The sequence below is a fragment of the Notolepis coatsorum genome, assembly GCF_963971535.1.
Source record: "Notolepis coatsorum genome assembly, chromosome: 17".
Lineage (NCBI taxonomy): Eukaryota > Metazoa > Chordata > Actinopteri > Aulopiformes > Paralepididae > Notolepis > Notolepis coatsorum.
This window is the reverse complement of record NC_140181.1, coordinates 2,320,687-2,344,707: the sequence shown is the minus strand read 5'-3', so window position 1 is coordinate 2,344,707 and position 24,021 is coordinate 2,320,687. Positions and strand designations below refer to the sequence as shown.

General features: G+C 45.1%; 1 protein-coding gene across 3 annotated transcripts in view; it reads left to right on the top strand.

The window, feature by feature from the left end:
- fzr1b (fizzy/cell division cycle 20 related 1b) overlaps nucleotides 1-24,021 on the top strand; it is an 88,728-nt gene that overhangs the window by 3,843 nt on the left and 60,864 nt on the right. For all 3 annotated transcript variants that reach the window (XM_084332963.1, XM_084332965.1, XM_084332964.1), the window contains exons 2-7: nucleotides 201-414; nucleotides 7,098-7,199; nucleotides 7,435-7,498; nucleotides 16,547-16,674; nucleotides 19,954-20,036; nucleotides 22,898-23,081. In XM_084332963.1, coding sequence (XP_084189089.1) covers nucleotides 301-414; nucleotides 7,098-7,199; nucleotides 7,435-7,498; nucleotides 16,547-16,674; nucleotides 19,954-20,036; nucleotides 22,898-23,081 — 675 coding nt within the window. In that variant the 5' untranslated portion in view covers nucleotides 201-300. The remainder of the gene's footprint in view (nucleotides 1-200; nucleotides 415-7,097; nucleotides 7,200-7,434; nucleotides 7,499-16,546; nucleotides 16,675-19,953; nucleotides 20,037-22,897; nucleotides 23,082-24,021) is intronic.

Genomic DNA, 24,021 nt, shown 5'->3' with positions numbered 1-24,021 from the left:
GGATGTTAGCCTGTACCTTCTGGCAGGAGGGGCACGTCACACAGGATGTTAGCCTGTACCTTCTGGCAGGAGGGGCACTGCCAATGGAAATGAGCCTTTTGGTTAAAATTGGGTGCATTTGCGTTTTTAAAATGTTTTATTAATGTACGCTGTCCCCCTTGAACAAATAAAGTAAACCTAAACCTGCTCTACCTTTTCAGAGATGGTGGTCCGGCGGGGGTCTCCTTGTGCGGACTGAGCCCCCAGGGGAGGGCAGGTCTAAGGGGGGCGGGGAGGCGGGCGCTGGCCCCTGGAGGAGACATGGACCAGGAGTATGAGCGACGGCTGCTGAGGCAAATCAACCACCAGAACCTGCCGACAGAGCCCGCCCACAACCACCAGAACCTGCCGACAGAGCCCGCCCACCTCACCCAGGTGTGTTGTATTGGACCCGCCCACCTCACCCAGGTGCGTTGTATTGGACCCGCCCACCTCACCCAGGTGTGTTGTATTGGACCCGCCCACCTCACCCAGGTGCGTTGTATTGGACCCGCCCACCTCACCCAGGTGCGTTGTATTGGACGGGGCTCGGCTGTCAAACACGTGGCGTCTATTGTGGGCTCGGAGGAAAGGACAGAATGTGAGCCATGAGAGGGTTAACATTAGAGGGGCGGGACAGTGGCTCAGGAGGTAGAGCAGTCGTCTGGCAATCCGGAGGTTCCCGGTTCGATTCCCGCTCCTCCCGGGCAGCGTGTCGATGTGTCCTTGAGCAAGACACTTAACCCCTAATTGCTCCCGATGAGCAGGTTGGCACCTGGCATGGTTTCCCCCCGCTGTCGGTGTGTGAATGTGTGAGCGAACGGGTAAAGATGTGAGGAACAAATTGTAAAGCACTTTGGATAAAAGCGCTATATAAAAAAGCAGCCATTTAACATCAAACACATTTTTCTTTATTGAAAATGATGAATGAACAGAATCACTGTGTGTGTGTGTGTGTGTGTGTGTGTGTTAGTCTGTTGAATCAGTTGTGTAGGTGAGTGGATAAGTGTAAAAGTATGGCGTGGGGATGTTGAATGGACACACAATGTCAAACGAAATTAATATACATAATGGGTGTGAGAGTGATGGACATCTGACTCAGAGAGACACCTTGTTGTGAGCGGGGTCACGACCTCTGGAAAAGAGACACCTTGTTGTGAGCGGGGTCACGACCTCTGGAAAAGAGACACCTTGTTGTGAGCGGGGTCACGACCTCTGGAAAAGAGACACCTTGTTGTGAGCGGGGTCACGACCTCTGGAAAAGAGACACCTTGTTGTGAGCGGGGTCACGACCTCTGGAAAAGAGACACCTTGTTGTGAGCGGGGTCACGACCTCTGGAAAAGAGACACCTTGTTGTGAGCGGGGTCACGACCTCTGGAAAAGAGACACCTTGTTGTGAGCGGGGTCACGACCTCTGGAAAAGAGACACCTTGTTGTGAGCGGGGTCACGACCTCTGGAAAAGAGACACCTTGTTGTGAGCGGGGTCACGACCTCTGGAAAAGAGACACCTTGTTGTGAGCGGGGTCATGACCTCTGGAAAAGAGACAGTGCCTTTTGAGTGCCACAAACAAACCAGGTGCCGTTCAGCTCCGTTGGATTGGAGCGATGGCTTGGTATTGTATTGTATTGGAGCGACGGCTTGGTATTGTATTGTATTGGAGCGATGGCTTGGTATTGTATTGTATTGTATTGTATTGGAGTGATGGCTTGGTATTGTATTGTATTGGAGCGATGGCTTGGTATTGTATTGTATTGGAGCGAGGGCTTGGTATTGTATTGTATTGGAGCGAGGGCTTGGTATTGTATTGTATTGGAGCGAGGGCTTGGTATTGTATTGTATTGGAGCGAGGGCTTGGTATTGTATTGTATTGGAGCGAGGGCTTGGTATTGTATTGTATTGGAGCGATGGCTTGGTATTGTATTGTATTGGAGTGACGGCTTGGTATTGTATTGTATTGGAGCGATGGCTTGGTATTGTATTGTATTGGAGTGATGGCTTGGTATTGTATTGTATTGGAGCGAGGGCTTGGTATTGTATTGTATTGGAGCGAGGGCTTGGTATTGTATTGTATTGGAGCGAGGGCTTGGTATTGTATTGTATTGTATTGGAGCGATGGCTTGGTATTGTATTGTATTGGAGTGATGGCTTGGTATTGTATTGTATTGGAGCGAGGGCTTGGTATTGTATTGTATTGGAGCGACGGCTTGGTATTGTATTGGAGCGAGGGCTTGGTATTGTATTGTATTGGAGCGAGGGCTTGGTATTGTATTGTATTGGAGCGATGGCTTGGTATTGTATTGTATTGGAGCGATGGCTTGGTATTGTATTGTATTGGAGCGAGGGCTTGGTATTGTATTGTATTGGAGCGAGGGCTTGGTATTGTATTGTATTGGAGCGAGGGCTTGGTATTGTATTGTATTGGAGCGAGGGCTTGGTATTGTATTGTATTGGAGTGATGGCTTGGTATTGTATTGTATTGGAGCGAGGGCTTGGTATTGTATTGTATTGGAGCGAGGGCTTGGTATTGTATTGGAGCGATGGCTTGGTATTGTATTGTATTGGAGCGAGGGCTTGGTATTGTATTGGAGCGATGGCTTGGTATTGTATTGTATTGGAGCGAGGGCTTGGTATTGTATTGTATTGGAGCGAGGGCTTGGTATTGTATTGTATTGTATTGTATTGGAGTGATGGCTTGGTATTGTATTGTATTGGAGCGAGGGCTTGGTATTGTATTGTATTGTATTGGAGTGAGGGCTTGGTATTGTATTGTATTGGAGCGAGGGCTTGGTATTGTATTGTATTGTATTGGAGTGACGGCTTGGTATTGTATTGTATTGGAGCGAGGGCTTGGTATTGTATTGTATTGGAGTGATGGCTTGGTATTGTATTGTATTGGAGTGATGGCTTGGTATTGTATTGTATTGGAGCGAGGGCTTGGTATTGTATTGTATTGGAGCGAGGGCTTGGTATTGTATTGTATTGGAGTGACGGCTTGGTATTGTATTGTATTGGAGCGAGGGCTTGGTATTGTATTGTATTGGAGCGATGGCTTGGTATTGTATTGTATTGGAGCGAGGGCTTGGTATTGTATTGTATTGTATTGTATTGTATTGTATTGGAGTGATGGCTTGGTATTGTATTGTATTGGAGCGACGGCTTGGTATTGTATTGTATTGGAGCGAGGGCTTGGTATTGTATTGTATTGGAGCGAGGGCTTGGTATTGTATTGTATTGGAGCGAGGGCTTGGTATTGTATTGTATTGTATTGGAGCGAGGGCTTGGTATTGTATTGTATTGGAGCGATGGCTTGGTATTGTATTGTATTGGAGCGAGGGCTTGGTATTGTATTGTATTGGAGCGAGGGCTTGGTATTGTATTGTATTGGAGCGAGGGCTTGGTATTGTATTGTATTGGAGCGAGGGCTTGGTATTGTATTGTATTGGAGCGAGGGCTTGGTATTGTATTGTATTGGAGCGAGGGCTTGGTATTGTATTGTATTGGAGTGATGGCTTGGTATTGTATTGTATTGGAGCGAGGGCTTGGTATTGTATTGTATTGGAGCGAGGGCTTGGTATTGTATTGGAGCGATGGCTTGGTATTGTATTGTATTGGAGCGAGGGCTTGGTATTGTATTGTATTGGAGCGAGGGCTTGGTATTGTATTGTATTGTATTGTATTGGAGTGACGGCTTGGTATTGTATTGTATTGGAGCGAGGGCTTGGTATTGTATTGTATTGGAGCGAGGGCTTGGTATTGTATTGTATTGGAGTGACGGCTTGGTATTGTATTGTATTGTATTGGAGCGAGGGCTTGGTATTGTATTGTATTGGAGCGAGGGCTTGGTATTGTATTGTATTGGAGTGACGGCTTGGTATTGTATTGTATTGGAGCGAGGGCTTGGTATTGTATTGTATTGGAGCGATGGCTTGGTATTGTATTGTATTGGAGCGAGGGCTTGGTATTGTATTGTATTGTATTGTATTGTATTGTATTGGAGTGATGGCTTGGTATTGTATTGTATTGGAGCGAGGGCTTGGTATTGTATTGTATTGGAGCGAGGGCTTGGTATTGTATTGTATTGGAGCGAGGGCTTGGTATTGTATTGTATTGGAGCGAGGGCTTGGTATTGTATTGTATTGGAGTGATGGCTTGGTATTGTATTGTATTGGAGTGATGGCTTGGTATTGTATTGTATTGGAGTGATGGCTTGGTATTGTATTGTATTGGAGCGAGGGCTTGGTATTGTATTGTATTGGAGCGAGGGCTTGGTATTGTATTGTATTGGAGTGAGGGCTTGGTATTGTATTGTATTGTATTGTATTGGAGCGATGGCTTGGTATTGTATTGTATTGGAGCGAGGGCTTGGTATTGTATTGTATTGGAGTGATGGCTTGGTATTGTATTGTATTGGAGTGATGGCTTGGTATTGTATTGTATTGGAGTGATGGCTTGGTATTGTATTGTATTGGAGCGAGGGCTTGGTATTGTATTGTATTGGAGCGAGGGCTTGGTATTGTATTGTATTGGAGTGAGGGCTTGGTATTGTATTGTATTGGAGCGAGGGCTTGGTATTGTATTGTATTGTATTGTATTGGAGCGATGGCTTGGTATTGTATTGTATTGGAGCGAGGGCTTGGTATTGTATTGTATTGTATTGTATTGTATTGTATTGTATTGGAGCGAGGGCTTGGTATTGTATTGTATTGGAGCGACGGCTTGGTATTGTATTGTATTGGAGCGAGGGCTTGGTATTGTATTGTATTGGAGTGATGGCTTGGTATTGTATTGTATTGGAGCGATGGCTTGGTATTGTATTGTATTGGAGTGATGGCTTGGTATTGTATTGTATTGGAGTGACGGCTTGGTATTGTATTGTATTGGAGCGATGGCTTGGTATTGTATTGTATTGGAGTGATGGCTTGGTATTGTATTGGAGTGATGGCTTGGTATTGTATTGTATTGGAGCGACGGCTTGGTATTGTATTGTATTGGAGCGAGGGCTTGGTATTGTATTGTATTGTATTGTATTGTATTGTATTGGAGTGATGGCTTGGTATTGTATTGTATTGGAGCGAGGGCTTGGTATTGTATTGTATTGGAGCGAGGGCTTGGTATTGTATTGTATTGGAGCGAGGGCTTGGTATTGTATTGTATTGGAGCGAGGGCTTGGTATTGTATTGTATTGGAGTGATGGCTTGGTATTGTATTGTATTGGAGTGATGGCTTGGTATTGTATTGTATTGGAGTGATGGCTTGGTATTGTATTGTATTGGAGCGAGGGCTTGGTATTGTATTGTATTGGAGCGAGGGCTTGGTATTGTATTGTATTGGAGTGAGGGCTTGGTATTGTATTGTATTGTATTGTATTGGAGCGATGGCTTGGTATTGTATTGTATTGGAGCGAGGGCTTGGTATTGTATTGTATTGGAGTGATGGCTTGGTATTGTATTGTATTGGAGTGATGGCTTGGTATTGTATTGTATTGGAGTGATGGCTTGGTATTGTATTGTATTGGAGCGAGGGCTTGGTATTGTATTGTATTGGAGCGAGGGCTTGGTATTGTATTGTATTGGAGTGAGGGCTTGGTATTGTATTGTATTGGAGCGAGGGCTTGGTATTGTATTGTATTGTATTGTATTGGAGCGATGGCTTGGTATTGTATTGTATTGGAGCGAGGGCTTGGTATTGTATTGTATTGTATTGTATTGTATTGTATTGTATTGGAGCGAGGGCTTGGTATTGTATTGTATTGGAGCGACGGCTTGGTATTGTATTGTATTGGAGCGAGGGCTTGGTATTGTATTGTATTGGAGTGATGGCTTGGTATTGTATTGTATTGGAGCGATGGCTTGGTATTGTATTGTATTGGAGTGATGGCTTGGTATTGTATTGTATTGGAGTGACGGCTTGGTATTGTATTGTATTGGAGCGATGGCTTGGTATTGTATTGTATTGGAGTGATGGCTTGGTATTGTATTGGAGTGATGGCTTGGTATTGTATTGTATTGGAGCGACGGCTTGGTATTGTATTGTATTGGAGCGAGGGCTTGGTATTGTATTGTATTGGAGCGAGGGCTTGGTATTGTATTGTATTGGAGCGAGGGCTTGGTATTGTATTGTATTGGAGCGAGGGCTTGGTATTGTATTGTATTGGAGCGATGGCTTGGTATTGTATTGGAGCGATGGCTTGGTATTGTATTGGAGTGATCTCCACAGCAGATATCTCCAAAACTAGGCAAAACAGACAGAGATGATCTGGATGGAAAGATAGCTCTCCGGTTAAGTGGGAAAATATATATATTTTTATTTTATTTTTATCTGTTCATGTTAGAGCAGGCATTGGCAAAGATGAGCCACTGTTAATGTTTGCACTTTGACTCTCTCGCTCTCTCTCTCTCTCTCTTCCTCTCTCTCTTGCGCTCTCTCTCTTCTCTCTCTCTCTGGCGCTCTCGCTCTCTCTTCCACTCACTCTCTCTCTTCCTCTCGCTCTCTCACTCTCTCACTCTTCCTCTCTCCCTCTCTCTCTTCCTCTTCCTCTTCCTCTCGCTCTCTCACTCTTCCACTCGCTCTCTCTCTCTCTCTCGCTCTCGCTTGCTCTCTCTCTCTCTTCCTCTTGCTCTCTCTCTTCCTCTCGCTCTCTCTCTCTCACTCTTCCTCTTTCTCTCTCTCTCTCTTCCACTTTCTCTCTCTCTTTCTCTCACTCTCTCTCTCTTCCTCTCGCTCTCACTCTCTTTCTCTCGCTCTCTCTTTCTCTCTCTCGCTCTCTCTCTCTCTCTCTCTTCCTCTCTCTCTCTCTCTCTCTCTCTCTCTCTCTCTCTCTCTCTCTCTCTCTCTCTCTCTCTCTCTCTCTCTCGCTTCCTCTCTCTCTTTCTCTTTCTCTCTCTCTCACTCTTTCTCTCTCACTCTTCCTCTCTCTCTCTTCTCTCTCTCTTGCTTCCTCTCTCTCTTTCTCTTTCTCTCTCTCTCTCTCTCTCTCTCTCTCTCTCTCTCTCTCTCTCTCTCTCTCTCTCTCTCTCTCTCTCTCTCTCTCTCTCTCTCTCTCTCTCTCTCTCTCTCTCTCTCTCTCTCCCTCTCAGTGTGGAGGTGCCACATGCAGTCCTCTCAGTGTCCAGTCGGGTGATCGTTTCATTCCTACCCGTGTCGGGAGCAACTGGAGCATCAACTTCCACTATGCCAATGTGAGCAAGCCCCGCCCCCTGCCATTCACAGTGTGATCAAGCCCCGCCCCCTGTCATTCACAGTACCACAAGCCCCGCCCCCTGCCATTCACGGTATGATCAAGCCCCGCCCCCTGACATTCACAGTACCACAAGCCCCGCCCCCCTGCCATTCACCGTACCACAAATGAAAACTCTGAACAATGCGGATTATTACTCCTGTGGTTAAGAGAGATGTCGCCCTTTCTCTCTACAGGAAAACTGCCGCTCTCCCAACCAGAAGCACAAGGCGAAGGATGCCAGTTCGGACTCGGGGAAAGGTCAGAAGAACCCTCCCGTCGTATAACGCAAAGTCACTGTGCGGCCATCTTGATAACGGACCTGAACCCTGAAACCTGAACCCTGAACCCTGAACCCTATCCGATTTTTCCTCCCATCCCAATGTTAGTCGTTAAGCCAATTCCCAATCCCCTTCCTGGTCGTTGCACACTCTACCCCCTACCGTCGGTCTGGGAGGGCGGAGACTATCACATGCTTCCTCCGACACATGTGTACCCAGCCCACCGCTTCTTTTCACCTGGCAGCGCGGACTCTCACTGGGGGAGTGTAACGTGTGGAAGGATCACACTACCTCCCCCAGGATCCGACCTCGCTGTGCAGGCGCCCCGACTGACCTGTAGGAGTCGCTGTTTTACAACGACCAGGACCCACCCTCGCCGGGTTTCCCACCCGCTAACACTGCCAACCGTGTCAGTATGGACGGTCGGCCAAGCCGGAGGCACCACAGCTGGATTCGATCCCACTGGCTCTGTGGTGGTAGACGGACGCTTAGTCCGCTGCGCTACCCGGCCGCCCGAACCCTGTCTCTTTTAACGGAGACTAACATCTGAACCCTGTCTCTTTTAACGGAGACTAACATCTGAACCCTGTCTCTTTTAACGGAGACTAAGATCTGAACCCTGTCTCTTTTAACGGAGACTAAGATCTGAACCCTGTCTCTTTTAACGGAGACTAACATCTGAACCCTGTCTCTTTTAACGGAGACTAACATCTGAACCCTGTCTCTTTTAACGGAGACTAAGATCTGAACCCTGTCTCTTTTAACGGAGACTAACATCTGAACCCTGTCTCTTTTAACGGAGACTAACATCTGAACCCTGTCTCTTTTAACGGAGACTAACATCTGAACCCTGTCTCTTTTAACGGAGACTAAGATCTGAACCCTGTCTCTTTTAACGGAGACTAAGATCTGAACCCTGTCTCTTTTAACGGAGACTAACATCTGAACCCTGTCTCTTTTAACGGAGACTAAGATCTGAACCCTGTCTCTTTTAACGGAGACTAAGATCTGAACCCTGTCTCTTTTAACGGAGACTAAGATCTGAACCCTGTCTCTTTTAACGGAGACTAACATCTGAACCCTGTCTCTTTTAACGGAGACTAAGATCTGAACCCTGTCTCTTTTAACGGAGACTAAGATCTGAACCCTGTCTCTTTTAACGGAGACTAACATCTGAACCCTGTCTCTTTTAACGGAGACTAACATCTGAACCCTGTCTCTTTTAACGGAGACTAAGATCTGAACCCTGTCTCTTTTAACGGAGACTAAGATCTGAACCCTGTCTCTTTTAACGGAGACTAACATCTGAACCCTGTCTCTTTTAACGGAGACTAAGATCTGAACCCTGTCTCTTTTAACGGAGACTAAGATCTGAACCCTGTCTCTTTTAACGGAGACTAAGATCTGAACCCTGTCTTTTAACGGAGACTAACATCTGAACCCTGTCTCTTTTAACGGAGACTAACATCTGAACCCTGTCTCTTTTAACGGAGACTAACATCTGAACCCTGTCTCTTTTAACGGAGACTAACATCTGAACCCTGTCTCTTTTAACGGAGACTAAGATCTGAACCCTGTCTCTTTTAACGGAGACTAAGATCTGAACCCTGTCTCTTTTAACGGAGACTAAGATCTGAACCCTGTCTCTTTTAACGGAGACTAAGATCTGAACCCTGTCTCTTTTAACGGAGACTAACATCTGAACCCTGTCTCTTTTAACGGAGACTAACATCTGAACCCTGTCTCTTTTAACGGAGACTAAGATCTGAGCCCTGTCTCTTTTAACGGAGACTAAGATCTGAGGTCTCTTTTAACGGAGACTAACATCTGAACCCTGTCTCTTTTAACGGAGACTAACATCTGAACCCTGTCTCTTTTAACGGAGACTAAAATCTGAACCCTGTCTCTTTTAACGGAGACTAAGATCTGAACCCTGTCTTTTAACGGAGACTAACATCTGAACCCTGTCTCTTTTAACGGAGACTAACATCTGAACCCTGTCTCTTTTAACGGAGACTAACATCTGAACCCTGTCTCTTTTAACGGAGACTAAGATCTGAACCCTGTCTCTTTTAACGGAGACTAACATCTGAACCCTGTCTCTTTTAACGGAGACTAACATCTGAGGTCTCTTTTAACGGAGACTAACATCTGAACCCTGTCTCTTTTAACGGAGACTAACATCTGAGGTCTCTTTTAACGGAGACTAACATCTGAACCCTGTCTCTTTTAACGGAGACTAACATCTGAGGTCTCTTTTAACGGAGACTAAGATCTGAACCCTGTCTCTTTTAACGGAGACTAAGATCTGAACCCTGTCTCTTTTAACGGAGACTAACATCTGAACCCTGTCTCTTTTAACGGAGACTAACATCTGAACCCTGTCTCTTTTAACGGAGACTAACATCTGAACCCTGTCTCTTTTAACGGAGACTAACATCTGAACCCTGTCTCTTTTAACGGAGACTAACATCTGAACCCTGTCTCTTTTAACGGAGACTAAGATCTGAACCCTGTCTCTTTTAACGGAGACTAACATCTGAACCCTGTCTCTTTTAACGGAGACTAACATCTGAACCCTGTCTCTTTTAACGGAGACTAAGATCTGAACCCTGTCTTTTAACGGAGACTAACATCTGAACCCTGTCTCTTTTAACGGAGACTAAGATCTGAACCCTGTCTCTTTTAACGGAGACTAACATCTGAACCCTGTCTCTTTTAACGGAGACTAAGATCTGAACCCTGTCTCTTTTAACGGAGACTAAGATCTGAACCCTGTCTCTTTTAACGGAGACTAACATCTGAACCCTGTCTCTTTTAACGGAGACTAAGATCTGAACCCTGTCTCTTTTAACGGAGACTAAGATCTGAACCCTGTCTCTTTTAACGGAGACTAACATCTGAACCCTGTCTCTTTTAACGGAGACTAACATCTGAACCCTGTCTCTTTTAACGGAGACTAAGATCTGAACCCTGTCTCTTTTAACGGAGACTAAGATCTGAACCCTGTCTCTTTTAACGGAGACTAACATCTGAACCCTGTCTCTTTTAACGGAGACTAAGATCTGAACCCTGTCTCTTTTAACGGAGACTAAGATCTGAACCCTGTCTCTTTTAACGGAGACTAAGATCTGAACCCTGTCTTTTAACGGAGACTAACATCTGAACCCTGTCTCTTTTAACGGAGACTAACATCTGAACCCTGTCTCTTTTAACGGAGACTAACATCTGAACCCTGTCTCTTTTAACGGAGACTAACATCTGAACCCTGTCTCTTTTAACGGAGACTAAGATCTGAACCCTGTCTCTTTTAACGGAGACTAAGATCTGAACCCTGTCTCTTTTAACGGAGACTAAGATCTGAACCCTGTCTCTTTTAACGGAGACTAAGATCTGAACCCTGTCTCTTTTAACGGAGACTAACATCTGAACCCTGTCTCTTTTAACGGAGACTAACATCTGAACCCTGTCTCTTTTAACGGAGACTAAGATCTGAGCCCTGTCTCTTTTAACGGAGACTAAGATCTGAGGTCTCTTTTAACGGAGACTAACATCTGAACCCTGTCTCTTTTAACGGAGACTAAGATCTGAACCCTGTCTCTTTTAACGGAGACTAACATCTGAACCCTGTCTCTTTTAACGGAGACTAACATCTGAACCCTGTCTCTTTTAACGGAGACTAAGATCTGAACCCTGTCTTTTAACGGAGACTAACATCTGAACCCTGTCTCTTTTAACAGAGACTAACATCTGAACCCTGTCTCTTTTAACGGAGACTAACATCTGAACCCTGTCTCTTTTAACGGAGACTAAGATCTGAACCCTGTCTCTTTTAACGGAGACTAACATCTGAACCCTGTCTCTTTTAACGGAGACTAACATCTGAGGTCTCTTTTAACGGAGACTAACATCTGAACCCTGTCTCTTTTAACGGAGACTAACATCTGAGGTCTCTTTTAACGGAGACTAACATCTGAACCCTGTCTCTTTTAACGGAGACTAACATCTGAGGTCTCTTTTAACGGAGACTAAGATCTGAACCCTGTCTCTTTTAACGGAGACTAAGATCTGAACCCTGTCTCTTTTAACGGAGACTAACATCTGAACCCTGTCTCTTTTAACGGAGACTAACATCTGAACCCTGTCTCTTTTAACGGAGACTAACATCTGAACCCTGTCTCTTTTAACGGAGACTAACATCTGAACCCTGTCTCTTTTAACGGAGACTAACATCTGAACCCTGTCTCTTTTAACGGAGACTAAGATCTGAACCCTGTCTCTTTTAACGGAGACTAACATCTGAACCCTGTCTCTTTTAACGGAGACTAACATCTGAACCCTGTCTCTTTTAACGGAGACTAAGATCTGAACCCTGTCTTTTAACGGAGACTAACATCTGAACCCTGTCTCTTTTAACGGAGACTAAGATCTGAACCCTGTCTCTTTTAACGGAGACTAACATCTGAGGTCTCTTTTAACGGAGACTAACATCTGAACCCTGTCTCTTTTAACGGAGACTAACATCTGAGGTCTCTTTTAACGGAGACTAACATCTGAACCCTGTCTCTTTTAACGGAGACTAACATCTGAGGTCTCTTTTAACGGAGACTAACATCTGAACCCTGTCTCTTTTAACGGAGACTAAGATCTGAGGTCTCTTTTAACGGAGACTAAGATCTGAACCCTGTCTCTTTTAACGGAGACTAACATCTGAACCCTGTCTCTTTTAACGGAGACTAACATCTGAACCCTGTCTCTTTTAACGGAGACTAACATCTGAACCCTGTCTCTTTTAACGGAGACTAAGATCTGAACCCTGTCTTTTAACGGAGACTAACATCTGAACCCTGTCTCTTTTAACGGAGACTAACATCTGAGGTCTCTTTTAACGGAGACTAACATCTGAACCCTGTCTCTTTTAACGGAGACTAACATCTGAGGTCTCTTTTAACGGAGACTAACATCTGAACCCTGTCTCTTTTAACGGAGACTAACATCTGAGGTCTCTTTTAACGGAGACTAAGATCTGAACCCTGTCTCTTTTAACGGAGACTAAGATCTGAACCCTGTCTCTTTTAACGGAGACTAACATCTGAACCCTGTCTCTTTTAACGGAGACTAACATCTGAACCCTGTCTCTTTTAACGGAGACTAACATCTGAACCCTGTCTCTTTTAACGGAGACTAACATCTGAACCCTGTCTCTTTTAACGGAGACTAACATCTGAACCCTGTCTCTTTTAACGGAGACTAAGATCTGAACCCTGTCTCTTTTAACGGAGACTAACATCTGAACCCTGTCTCTTTTAACGGAGACTAACATCTGAACCCTGTCTCTTTTAACGGAGACTAAGATCTGAACCCTGTCTTTTAACGGAGACTAACATCTGAACCCTGTCTCTTTTAACGGAGACTAAGATCTGAACCCTGTCTCTTTTAACGGAGACTAACATCTGAGGTCTCTTTTAACGGAGACTAACATCTGAACCCTGTCTCTTTTAACGGAGACTAACATCTGAGGTCTCTTTTAACGGAGACTAACATCTGAACCCTGTCTCTTTTAACGGAGACTAACATCTGAGGTCTCTTTTAACGGAGACTAACATCTGAACCCTGTCTCTTTTAACGGAGACTAAGATCTGAGGTCTCTTTTAACGGAGACTAAGATCTGAACCCTGTCTCTTTTAACGGAGACTAACATCTGAACCCTGTCTCTTTTAACGGAGACTAACATCTGAACCCTGTCTCTTTTAACGGAGACTAACATCTGAACCCTGTCTCTTTTAACGGAGACTAAGATCTGAACCCTGTCTTTTAACGGAGACTAACATCTGAACCCTGTCTCTTTTAACGGAGACTAAGATCTGAACCCTGTCTCTTTTAACGGAGACTAACATCTGAACCCTGTCTCTTTTAACGGAGACTAAGATCTGAACCCTGTCTCTTTTAACGGAGACTAACATCTGAACCCTGTCTCTTTTAACGGAGACTAACATCTGAACCCTGTCTCTTTTAACGGAGACTAAGATCTGAACCCTGTCTTTTAACGGAGACTAAGATCTGAACCCTGTCTCTTTTAACGGAGACTAAGATCTGAACCCTGTCTCTTTTAACGGAGACTAAGATCTGAACCCTGTCTCTTTTAACGGAGACTAAGATCTGAGGTCTCTTTTAACGGAGACTAAGATCTGAACCCTGTCTCTTTTAACGGAGACTAAGATCTGAACCCTGTCTCTTTTAACGGAGACTAAGATCTGAGGTCTCTTTTAACGGAGACTAAGATCTGAACCCTGTCTCTTTTAACGGAGACTAAGATCTGAACCCTGTCTCTTTTAACGGAGACTAACATCTGAACCCTGTCTCTTTTAACGGAGACTAAGATCTGAACCCTGTCTCTTTTAACGGAGACTAAGATCTGAACCCTGTCTCTTTTAACGGAGACTAACATCTGAACCCTGTCTCTTTTAACGGAGACTAAGATCTGAGGTCTCTTTTAACGGAGACTAACATCTGAACCCTGTCTCTTTTAACGGAGACTAAGATCTGAACCCTGTCTCTTTTAACGGAGACTAAGATCTGAACCCTGTCTCTTTTAACGGAGACTAACATCTGAACCCTGTCTCTTTTAACGGAGACTAACATCTGAACCCTGTCTCTTTTAACGGAGACTAAGATCTGAACCCTGTCTCTTTTAACGGAGACTAAGATCTGAACCCTGTCTCTTTTAACGGAGACTAAGATCTGAACCCTGTCTCTTTTAACGGAGACTAAGATCTGAGGTCTCTTTTAACGGAGACTAACATCTGAACCCTGTCTCTTTTAACGGAGACTAACATCTGAACCCTGTCTCTTTTAACGGAGACTAAGATCTGAACCCTGTCTCTTTTAACGGAGACTAACATCTGAACCCTGTCTCTTTTAACGGAGACTAACATCTGAACCCTGTCTCTTTTAACGGAGACTAACATCTGAGGTCTCTTTTAACGGAGACTAACATCTGAACCCTGTCTCTTTTAACGGAGACTAACATCTGAGGTCTCTTTTAACGGAGACTAACATCTGAGGTCTCTTTTAACGGGGAGTCGTCTCAGTCTAAGAAGCGGGGGGGCCGACAGTGGCTCAGGAGGTAGAGCGGTCATCTGGTAGTCGGAAGGTTCCCGGTTTGATTCCCGCTCCTCCCAGGCAGCGTGTCTCCTTGAGCAAGACACTTAACCCCATAATTGCTCCCGATGTGCAGGTTGGCACCTTGCCTCTGCCGTCGGTGTGTGAACGTGTGCGTGACTGGATGAATGTGAGGAACAAAACTTGTAAAGTGCTTTACATAAAAGCGCTACATAGGATATTAAGAATGTCACATATCATCTTTCATATTTGAAGTCACTGACAAACACAGAATGGTTCATTTGGTCAAAAAGGATTGATATTTGTATCACTCAGACCAGCTGCTACAGTACACAGCACGCCCCATCCGGTGGTTCTGCAGCCACACCACAGCAGAGATCTTGATTAATTTAAAGGCTGTTTCCCCGAAGCCTGTTTTTGGGATTCGAACTTCGTCAGGGTTTTTCGAACGACCGTTAAAATATTTTTAAATAATAAAAGATTCAACTTTCTTTATACTTTTTTTTTTTTTTTTTTTTTTTAATATCCTCAAACTAAATCCTCAATTTGAATAAAGTGATTAATCTGATTAAATGAGTATATATTTTTTTTTATTAAATCAACTTTCCAGCCCCAGACCCAGCCCAGGGAGAAGCCCCAGCCCAACTAAATCAATTAAATCAACTTTCTTTAATGAATATAACTCATCAGTTTATTTTAATACTATAATATTAGTGTAGCCTAATCTTTATCTGCAACTGTGAAGAAAAACCCCATTGGTTTAAACAGAATTAATAGAAAAAAATATATTAAAAACATTTTCAAAATCGTTTTTATTTTTAATAAAAAATTCAAATGTTGATTTATAATTCGAATGCCAACATAACGAAAGAAGGTTCGAACGTTTGGGCTCAGTCCTAAAACTAACCCTAACCCTATCAGTACCTCTGCCACCCTATCAGTACCTCTGCCACCCTATCAGTACATCTGCCACCCTATCAGTACCTCTGCCACCCTGTCAGTACCTCTGCCACCCTATCAGTACCTCTGCCACCCTGTCAGTACCTCTGCCACCCTATCAGTACCTCTGCCACCCTGTCAGTACCTCTGCCACCCTATCAGTACCTCTGCCACCCTATCAGCACCTCTGCCACCCTATCAGTACCTCTGCCACCCTGTCAGTACCTCTGCCACCCTATCAGTACCTCTGCCACCCTGTCAGTACCTCTGCCACCCTATCAGTACCTCTGCCACCCTATCAGTACCTCTGCCACCCTGTCGGTACCTCTGCCACCCTATCAGTACCTCTGTCACCCTATCAGTACCTCTGCCACCCTATCAGTACCTCTGCCACCCTATCAGTACCTCTGCCACCCTGTCAGTACCTCTGCCACCCTATCAGTACCTCTGCCACCCTATCAGTACCTCTGCCACCCTGTCAGTACCTCTGCCACCCTATCAGTACCTCTGCCACCCTATCAGTACCTCTGCCACCCTATCAGTACCTCTGCCACCCTAGCAGTACCTCTGCCACCCTATGAGTACCTCTGCCACCCTGCCTCAGCACTGCTGCCACCCTATCAGTACCTCTGCCACCCTGTCAGTACCTCTGCCACCCTATCAGTACCTCTGCCACCCTATCAGTACCTCTGCCACCCTATCAGTACCTCTGCCACCCTATCAGTACCTCTGCCACCCTATCAGTACCTCTGCCACCCTATCAGTACCTCTGCCACCCTATCAGTACCTCTGCCACCCTATCAGTACCTCTGCCACCCTGTCAGTACCTCTGCCACCCTATCAGTACCTCTGCCACCCTATCAGTACCTCTGTGATAGAATTACAAGGACTGCTGTTGTTTTTGGTCATTTCCTTCTGTTCCCACCTCTTCCTCAATGGCTCCTCTGTTCCCCCCCCCCCCCCCCAGACGTCGTGGCGTACGCCGCCCTGCTGAGGAACGAGTTGCTGGGGGCAGAGATCGAGACTGTGCCCGACGCCCACACAGACGACCGTCGACACACGCTCCCGTCTCAACACTCCCACAGCCTGTTTAGGGTACGATCCACGGTGTGGTTACTGCAGAGTGGCGTGCTCCCAGTCAGGTCCTAGTTCCTGGTGGTCAATTACCCAGTTACCTCCTAGTGGTCAATCTACCAGTCAGGTCCTAGTTCCTAGTGGTCAATCTACCAGTCAGGTCCTAGTTCCTAGTGGTCAATCTACCAGTCAGGTCCTAGTGGTCAATCTACCAGTCAGGTCCTAGTTCCTAGTGGTCAATTACCCAGTCAGGTCCTAGTTCCTGGTGGTCAATCTACCAGTCAGGTCCTAGTGGTCAATCTACCAGTCAGGTCCTAGTTCCTGGTGGTCAATTACCCAGTCAGGTCCTAGTTCCTGGTGGTCAATCTACCAGTCAGGTCCTAGTTCCTAGTGGTCAATCTACCAGTCAGGTCCTAGTTCCTGGTGGTCAATCTACCAGTCAGGTCCTAGTTCCTGGTGGTCAATCTACCAGTCAGTTCCTAGTTCCTAGTGGTCAATCTACCAGTCAGGTCCTAGTTCCTGGTGGTCAATCTACCAGTCAGGTCCTAGTTCCTGGTGGTCAATTACCCAGTCAGGTCCTAGTTCCTGGTGGTCAATCTACCAGTCAGGTCCTAGTTCCTGGTGGTCAATCTACCAGTCAGGTCCTAGTTCCTAGTGGTCAATCTACCAGTCGGGTCCTAGTTCCTAGTGGTCAATCTACCAGTCAGGTCCTAGTGGTCAATCTACCAGTCAGGTCCTAGTTCCTAGTGGTCAATCTACCCAGTCAGGTCCTAGTTCCTAGTGGTCAATCTACCAGTCAGGTCCTAGTTCCTAGTGGTCAATCTACCAGTCAGGTCCTAGTTCCTAGTGGTCAATCTACCAGTCAGGTCCTAGTTCCTAGTGGTCAATCTACCAGTCAGGTCCTAGTTCCTGGTGGTCAATCTACCAGTCAGGTCCTAGTTCCTGGTGGTCAATCTACCAGTCAGGTCCTAGTTCCTAGTGGTCAATCTACCAGTCAGGTCCTAGTTCCTAGTGGTCAATCTACCAGTCAGGTTCTAGTTCCTAGTGGTCAATCTACCAGTCAGGTCCTAGTTCCTGGTGGTCAATCTACCAGTCAGGTCCTAGTTCCTGGTGGTCAATCTACCAGTCAGTTCCTAGTTCCTAGTGGTCAATCTACCAGTCAGGTCCTAGTTCCTGGTGGTCAATCTACCAGTCAGGTCCTAGTTCCTAGTGGTCAATCTACCCAGTCAGGTCCTAGTTCCTAGTGGTCAATCTACCAGTCAGGTCCTAGTTCCTAGTGGTCAATCTACCAGTCAGGTCCTAGTTCCTGGTGGTCAATCTACCAGTCAGTTCCTAGTTCCTAGTGGTCAATCTACCAGTCAGGTCCTAGTTCCTGGTGGTCAATCTACCAGTCAGGTCCTAGTTCCTAGTGGTCAATCTACCAGTCAGGTCCTAGTTCCTAGTGGTCAATGTACCAGTCAGGTCCTAGTTCCTAGTGGTCAATCTACCAGTCAGGTCCTAGTTCCTGGTGGTCAATCTACCAGTCAGTTCCTAGTTCCTAGTGGTCAATCTACCAGTCAGGTCCTAGTTCCTAGTGGTCAATCTACCAGTCAGGTCCTAGTTCCTAGTGGTCAATCTACCAGTCAGGTCCTAGTTCCTGGTGGTCAATCTACCAGTCAGGTCCTAGTTCCTAGTGGTCAATCTACCAGTCAGGTCCTAGTTCCTAGTGGTCAATCTACCAGTCAGGTCCTAGTTCCTGGTGGTCAATCTACCAGTCAGGTCCTAGTTCCTGGTGGTCAATTACCCAGTCAGGTCCTAGTTCCTAGTGGTCAATCTACCAGTCAGGTCCTAGTTCCTAGTGGTCAATCTACCCAGTCAGGTCCTAGTTCCTGGTGGTCAATCTACCCCCCCCCCCCCCTCGAGAAACTCTGCCGGATGACATCACCCGGAGGAGGGAAGACATTATTTCCATAACTATTTCTTCCGCTCTCCTCTGGGTCAGGGTCAGGGCTCTCCTCTGGGTCAGGGCTCTCCTCTGGGTCAGGGCTCTCCTCTGGGTCAGGGCTCTCCTCTGGGTCAGGGCTCTCCTCTGGGTCAGGGCTCTCCTCTGGGTCAGGGCTCTCCTCTGGGTCAGGGCTCTCCTCTGGGTCAGGGTCAGGGCTCTCCTCTGGGTCAGGGCTCTCCTCTGGGTCAGGGTCAGGGCTCTCCTCTGGGTCAGGGCTCTCCTCTGGGTCAGGGCTCTCCTCTGGGTCAGGGCTCTCCTCTGGGTCAGGGTCAGGGTCAGGGCTCTCCTCTGGGTCAGGGTCAGGGCTCTCCTCTGGGTCAGGGTCAGGGCTCTCCTCTGGGTCAGGGTCAGGGCTCTCCTCTGGGTCAGGGTCAGGGCTCTCCTCTGGGTCAGGGTCAGGGCTCTCCTCTGGGTCAGGGGTCAGGGCTCTCCTCTGGGTCAGGGTCAGGGTCAGGGCTCTCCTCTGGGTCAGGGGTCAGGGCTCTCCTCTGGGTCAGGGGTCAGGGGTCAGGGCTCTCCTCTGGGTCACGTCGTCTGGCGGGAGTTTCTCTCGAGACACAAAACACGTTGGTAAGTTTCACGTCCAGGTATCGCATGTCCTCCTTGATTGATTGATTGATTGATTGAAAACTTTATTACCAGATTGCAGAATGGGTACAATACAGTACGGCTCAATACACACAATTGTTAAGGGGATGCAGACCAGAGAAAGACTTTCGTCTTGTTTACATCAGGGTCCCCCATTTTCAATTCATCATAACATTTATGACATACACAACATACAGATATACAGATATATATCATGACATTTATGACATACATATACAGTACTGTTTAACCGAGTTTAAACTATATACATACGAGGGGGAGGAAACTGTACATTTACGGGGGCCAGTTTCGAATTGCAGCGTCCCGTAGGTGCTCTTTGAGAGCGGTTTTAAAGGTGGATAGGGATTCACATTATTTTACGGCTGTGGGTAGGGCGTTCCACATAACAGAACAATAGGATTCAGGTAAAAAAATATGCCAAATGAGCCTTTTAAGTTGTTCACTTTGGATATATGACGTCAGCGCAGAGCATTATAGCAGTGAAACGACAATGGCATAGGATTGGAAAAACAAGAAGATGCATGAATTGTGAATTGTGTTCCTGCTCAACCAATAGTCGTCGGTTCAGGCCACTAGTCGACTAGCCGTTGCACTTTTATGATATATATATTTATGATTTGGGGCATCAGAAAATGGTTTTGAGTTCCACGGCTGAGAAAGAATGTTATAAGTAACATAATGTTAACACACGGTTCATTCTCCCACAGTACACTGTCCACACTAAGAGAGTGCCTTTCGAGAGCGCCAACGAAGTCTCCCCGTACTCCCTCTCCCCGCTCAGCAACAAGAGGTAATGAACCAATTAATGAATGAATTAATTTTATTTGGGATGTCCGATATTATCGGCCTACCGATATTATCGGCCGATATCGGCATTAAAATGTGATATCGGAAAATATCGGTATGTTTTTAATTTTTTTACATTTCTATAACCTTTATTTACCCAGGCAAGCAAGTAAGAACAAATTCTGATTTTATTTATTGTCAAAAGTATGCATAATGTTGTGTTAATTCCACAACAAGAGATATGTAATGTTAATTACCTGAAATTATTCAGTTTTTTGGGGGGGAAACCCTGCATATATCGGTATCGGTTGATATCGGTATCGGAAATTAAGAGTTGGACAATATCGGTATATCGGTATCGGTAAAAAAGCCAATATCGAGCATCCCTAATTTTATTTGTATAGCGCTTTTCCAAACAAAGTTACAAAGTGTTTTACAGACATGTTAAAAACAGCAAACATCAGGAAAGGCGAACAAAAAATTTATGGAAAATAAAACAAGAGGAAAAGAGACAAAAGAACAACAACTTTCAAAACAGGATTTGTAGCCAGATTGATGAAAACAGTTTATGCAACCAGAGCTGACCTAAACCCATAACATTAGGAAAAACATTTAAAAAAACAGATGTGTTTTTTAAAAGTAGACTTTAAAAGAGGACACTGACTCTGCTAGCCTATAAGATCCAAGGGCAAGGCGTTCCAGAGCATGGGGGGCCCGGGGGGGGTCCGGGTGACCCGGAACCAGGAGGGCCTTACTGGAGTAATGGAGTTGAGCACATACATACTGGAAAGGTTCCGTTTGTAGATGGGGAAAAAATACTTCTTTAAAGATTTTCTTTTTTCTAATTCATTCTTACTCAAGGTATGTTGTGTAGTGTGATGTTTGGAAACAGTCAAATAAACAGGCATATTCCAGCTTTAAAAGGCATCTTATCTATCCGTGTATCAAAGGCTCAGATGATACATTTCAGAGTTAAAATCTTTTATATATAAATATCTTCAATTTAATAAATCCAAACCAAGCCATTAGGGGGCAGAACAAGTGTTTCAACAGAAGGCAGCAGACTACAGTTGCAGACTTTTTAATTAGTGCTGTCAGGCGATTAAAAAAAATTAATCTAATTAATTACAGGATTTGTAATTAATTAATCGCATTTTAATCGCATAACCATTTTATGCCTGATATTCTATATTCTATAATCATATTTCAAATTGCATGTGTCCGGATGGCATGAATTCAGTACTGTATCTACAAAAACCTTCTGTTTAATCATCTTCCATCTATTAATTTGCTTAGATTTTTCAGGTCTGGTCAATTTGAGCATGGTGTTATTCACAGTCAAACATTTGTATTGATATTCTCATTTGGTTCATTACCATTGACTCAAGCCTAGTAACAGACACAGTATTTCTGACACAGAGAATACATTCCCTGAGATCCATAGATGTCCCTAGAATCAGATAACAAGAACATGCAAATGGACCATAAAAAAGTCTGTAAATGTGTATTCTACGTTCTTATGGAATGAATGAGATAAAAAATTAAATTAAAAAAATGTAAATAAATGTTGAGTTAATTTTCATAACGCGATAATTTGCTGTGTAATTAATTAATCTAATTAACGCGATAAACTGACAGCCCTATTTTTTATGTTAATTGAATATAACATAATCCATGAACTACTGTACAGGAGGATATATCATCCAGCTTCAAGTCAGCCATTTTACCCCCTGGTTCACTTTCCTGTCGCTGCAACCAGGGGTGTAAAAAGTACCCAGAAATAATTATTATACTTAAGTGAAAGTATGGGTACCGTCTCAAAATCGTACTCAAGTAAAAGTCAGAGTATCTGGCTAAAAACACACTTGAGTAAAAGTTAAAAAGTTTCTACTTCTAAATGTACTAAAAAGTTAAAGTAAAAACTTATTTTCTGACTGTCTATTCTTCTGATAGCAGGAGTTTAATCAAAGATCCCCGCTCTCTAGTCTTGCACAAGGACCAATCAGCATGGGTAAGGGGCGGGTTTATTTTCCATTGATGGGGATTTGATTGGCTGTTTTTAAATAAAGTGCGGCCGCAGGATTAATAACGTTAACGTTAGTTCGGCCAGAGAAACAAAATTATACTAATTAAAATAGTTGGACCTGTGAGATTTGTACTTTGTACTTTGTGTAGGTCTGCATTTTAAATGTAAGGAGTCAAACGTATGTTTTTTTTCTCTGAAATGTAATTGAGTAAAAGTACAAGTATACAAACTAGAGCTGTCAAAGTTAATGCTTTAACTTTGGAGATTAATTTAAATTATTTAAAGCATTAAAATAAATGTATCTAGATTAATCTATGGATTGATCTTCAATCTTAGCGCCGCGGATATAAGAAAGCGGTCTAGCTGAGTCAATGTTGATGGTTTTGTTGAACATTTGTGTTTCACAGGAGAGAGACTGTATTCAAAGAAAGCTATTAAAATAGTCTTTGAATCTAAATATACTTTCTTTGTGTTGATTTTACATTAATTCCATGATTTCACCCAGTTAAAAAAAAAAAAAGTTACAAGCTTTTGTTTTAAGTAGAAAAATGCTATTTTTTATCTAAATGAATCTAGATTAATTACAGAAAATTGTGAGATTAATTAGTATTTTTTTTTTTGATCTATTGACAGCACTAATACAAACCTAATAATACTAGAGTAAAGTACAAATCCCCCAAAACGGTACTTGAGTAATTGTACTTCATTACATTACTCTTGTACTCTCCACCCCTGCCGCCGCTGCAGCCACAAGCTGCTCCGCTCTCCTCGCAAGCCGGCCTAACCCTAACCCTAACCCTGACCACTGACCCCTGACCCCACCCCTGCCGCCGCTGCAGCCACAAGCTGCTCCGCTCTCCTCGCAAGCCGGCCCGCAAGATCTCCAGGATCCCCTTCAAGGTGCTGGACGCGCCGGAGCTGCAGGACGACTTCTACCTCAACCTGGTGGACTGGTCAGCGGGCAACCTGCTCAGTGTGGGGCTGGGGGCCTGCGTCTACCTGTGGAGCGCCTGCACCAGCCAGGTCAGTGGCCCTGACCCCTGACCCTGACACTGACCCTGACACTAACACTGACACTGACCCTGACCCTGACCCCTGACCCTGACCCTGACACTGACCCCTGACCCATCTACCTGTGGAGCGCCTGCACCAGCCAGGTCAGTGGAGGACATAATATTTAGCATTTTTCTTTTATATATTCGATTATATTTAGATTATTGGACGTCCCGTGATGATGACCGGGAGGATGTGACCCTCTCTGCGCCGCCGCCCCCCCCCCCCCCCCCCCCCCCACGCCCCGAGGACAGCAGGGTCCCCCAATTGTTTTTACCGGCAACTACACTGCATAGTGTATTGAGAGGGGACCCTATTAACTGTTACACCACTGAACGGCATGCTGGGTACAGCTCGCTAGCTAGCCAGGTTGCGTCTATGCTTTTACCAACGCGTTCGTGTTTCCGGGTTCCCGTTTTGCGCTCTGATTGGCCACTGACCTATGCTATTGCGCCCCCCTTTACGCTCTCGCCTGAGACACGCTGTGAAGCACCAGCGGGGCGAGGCGGTGGTTTCTCCCCGGCTCCGTGCGCCTTGCTGCCGCCGGCTTGTCTCACATGACTCGGTCCAGCTCCAGCAACAGCGGCTCGTTCTTATTATTATCCCCCATTGTTCAGGTCGACATGGTCGCACAAACACGTAGGTTTCAATCACTGAGCTGTCTGTCTGTTGTTGTGTCTTCTTAGGTTCGGCTACTGTACATGGAGATGAGACCCCCCGCCTCTGGTTGAAGAAACCTGGCTTGGCTTCAAAACCAAATTTTCAACGATACTAAACAACATGGCCCCCCTAAGAACCACCAGGGTAAAAAATCGCGCTGAGCCGTGGATGCACGCTGAAATACTGACCGCTATGAAAACCAGAGACAAAAAATGCTCTGAGTTTCGTAAAAGTCAGTCAAAGCTTACTA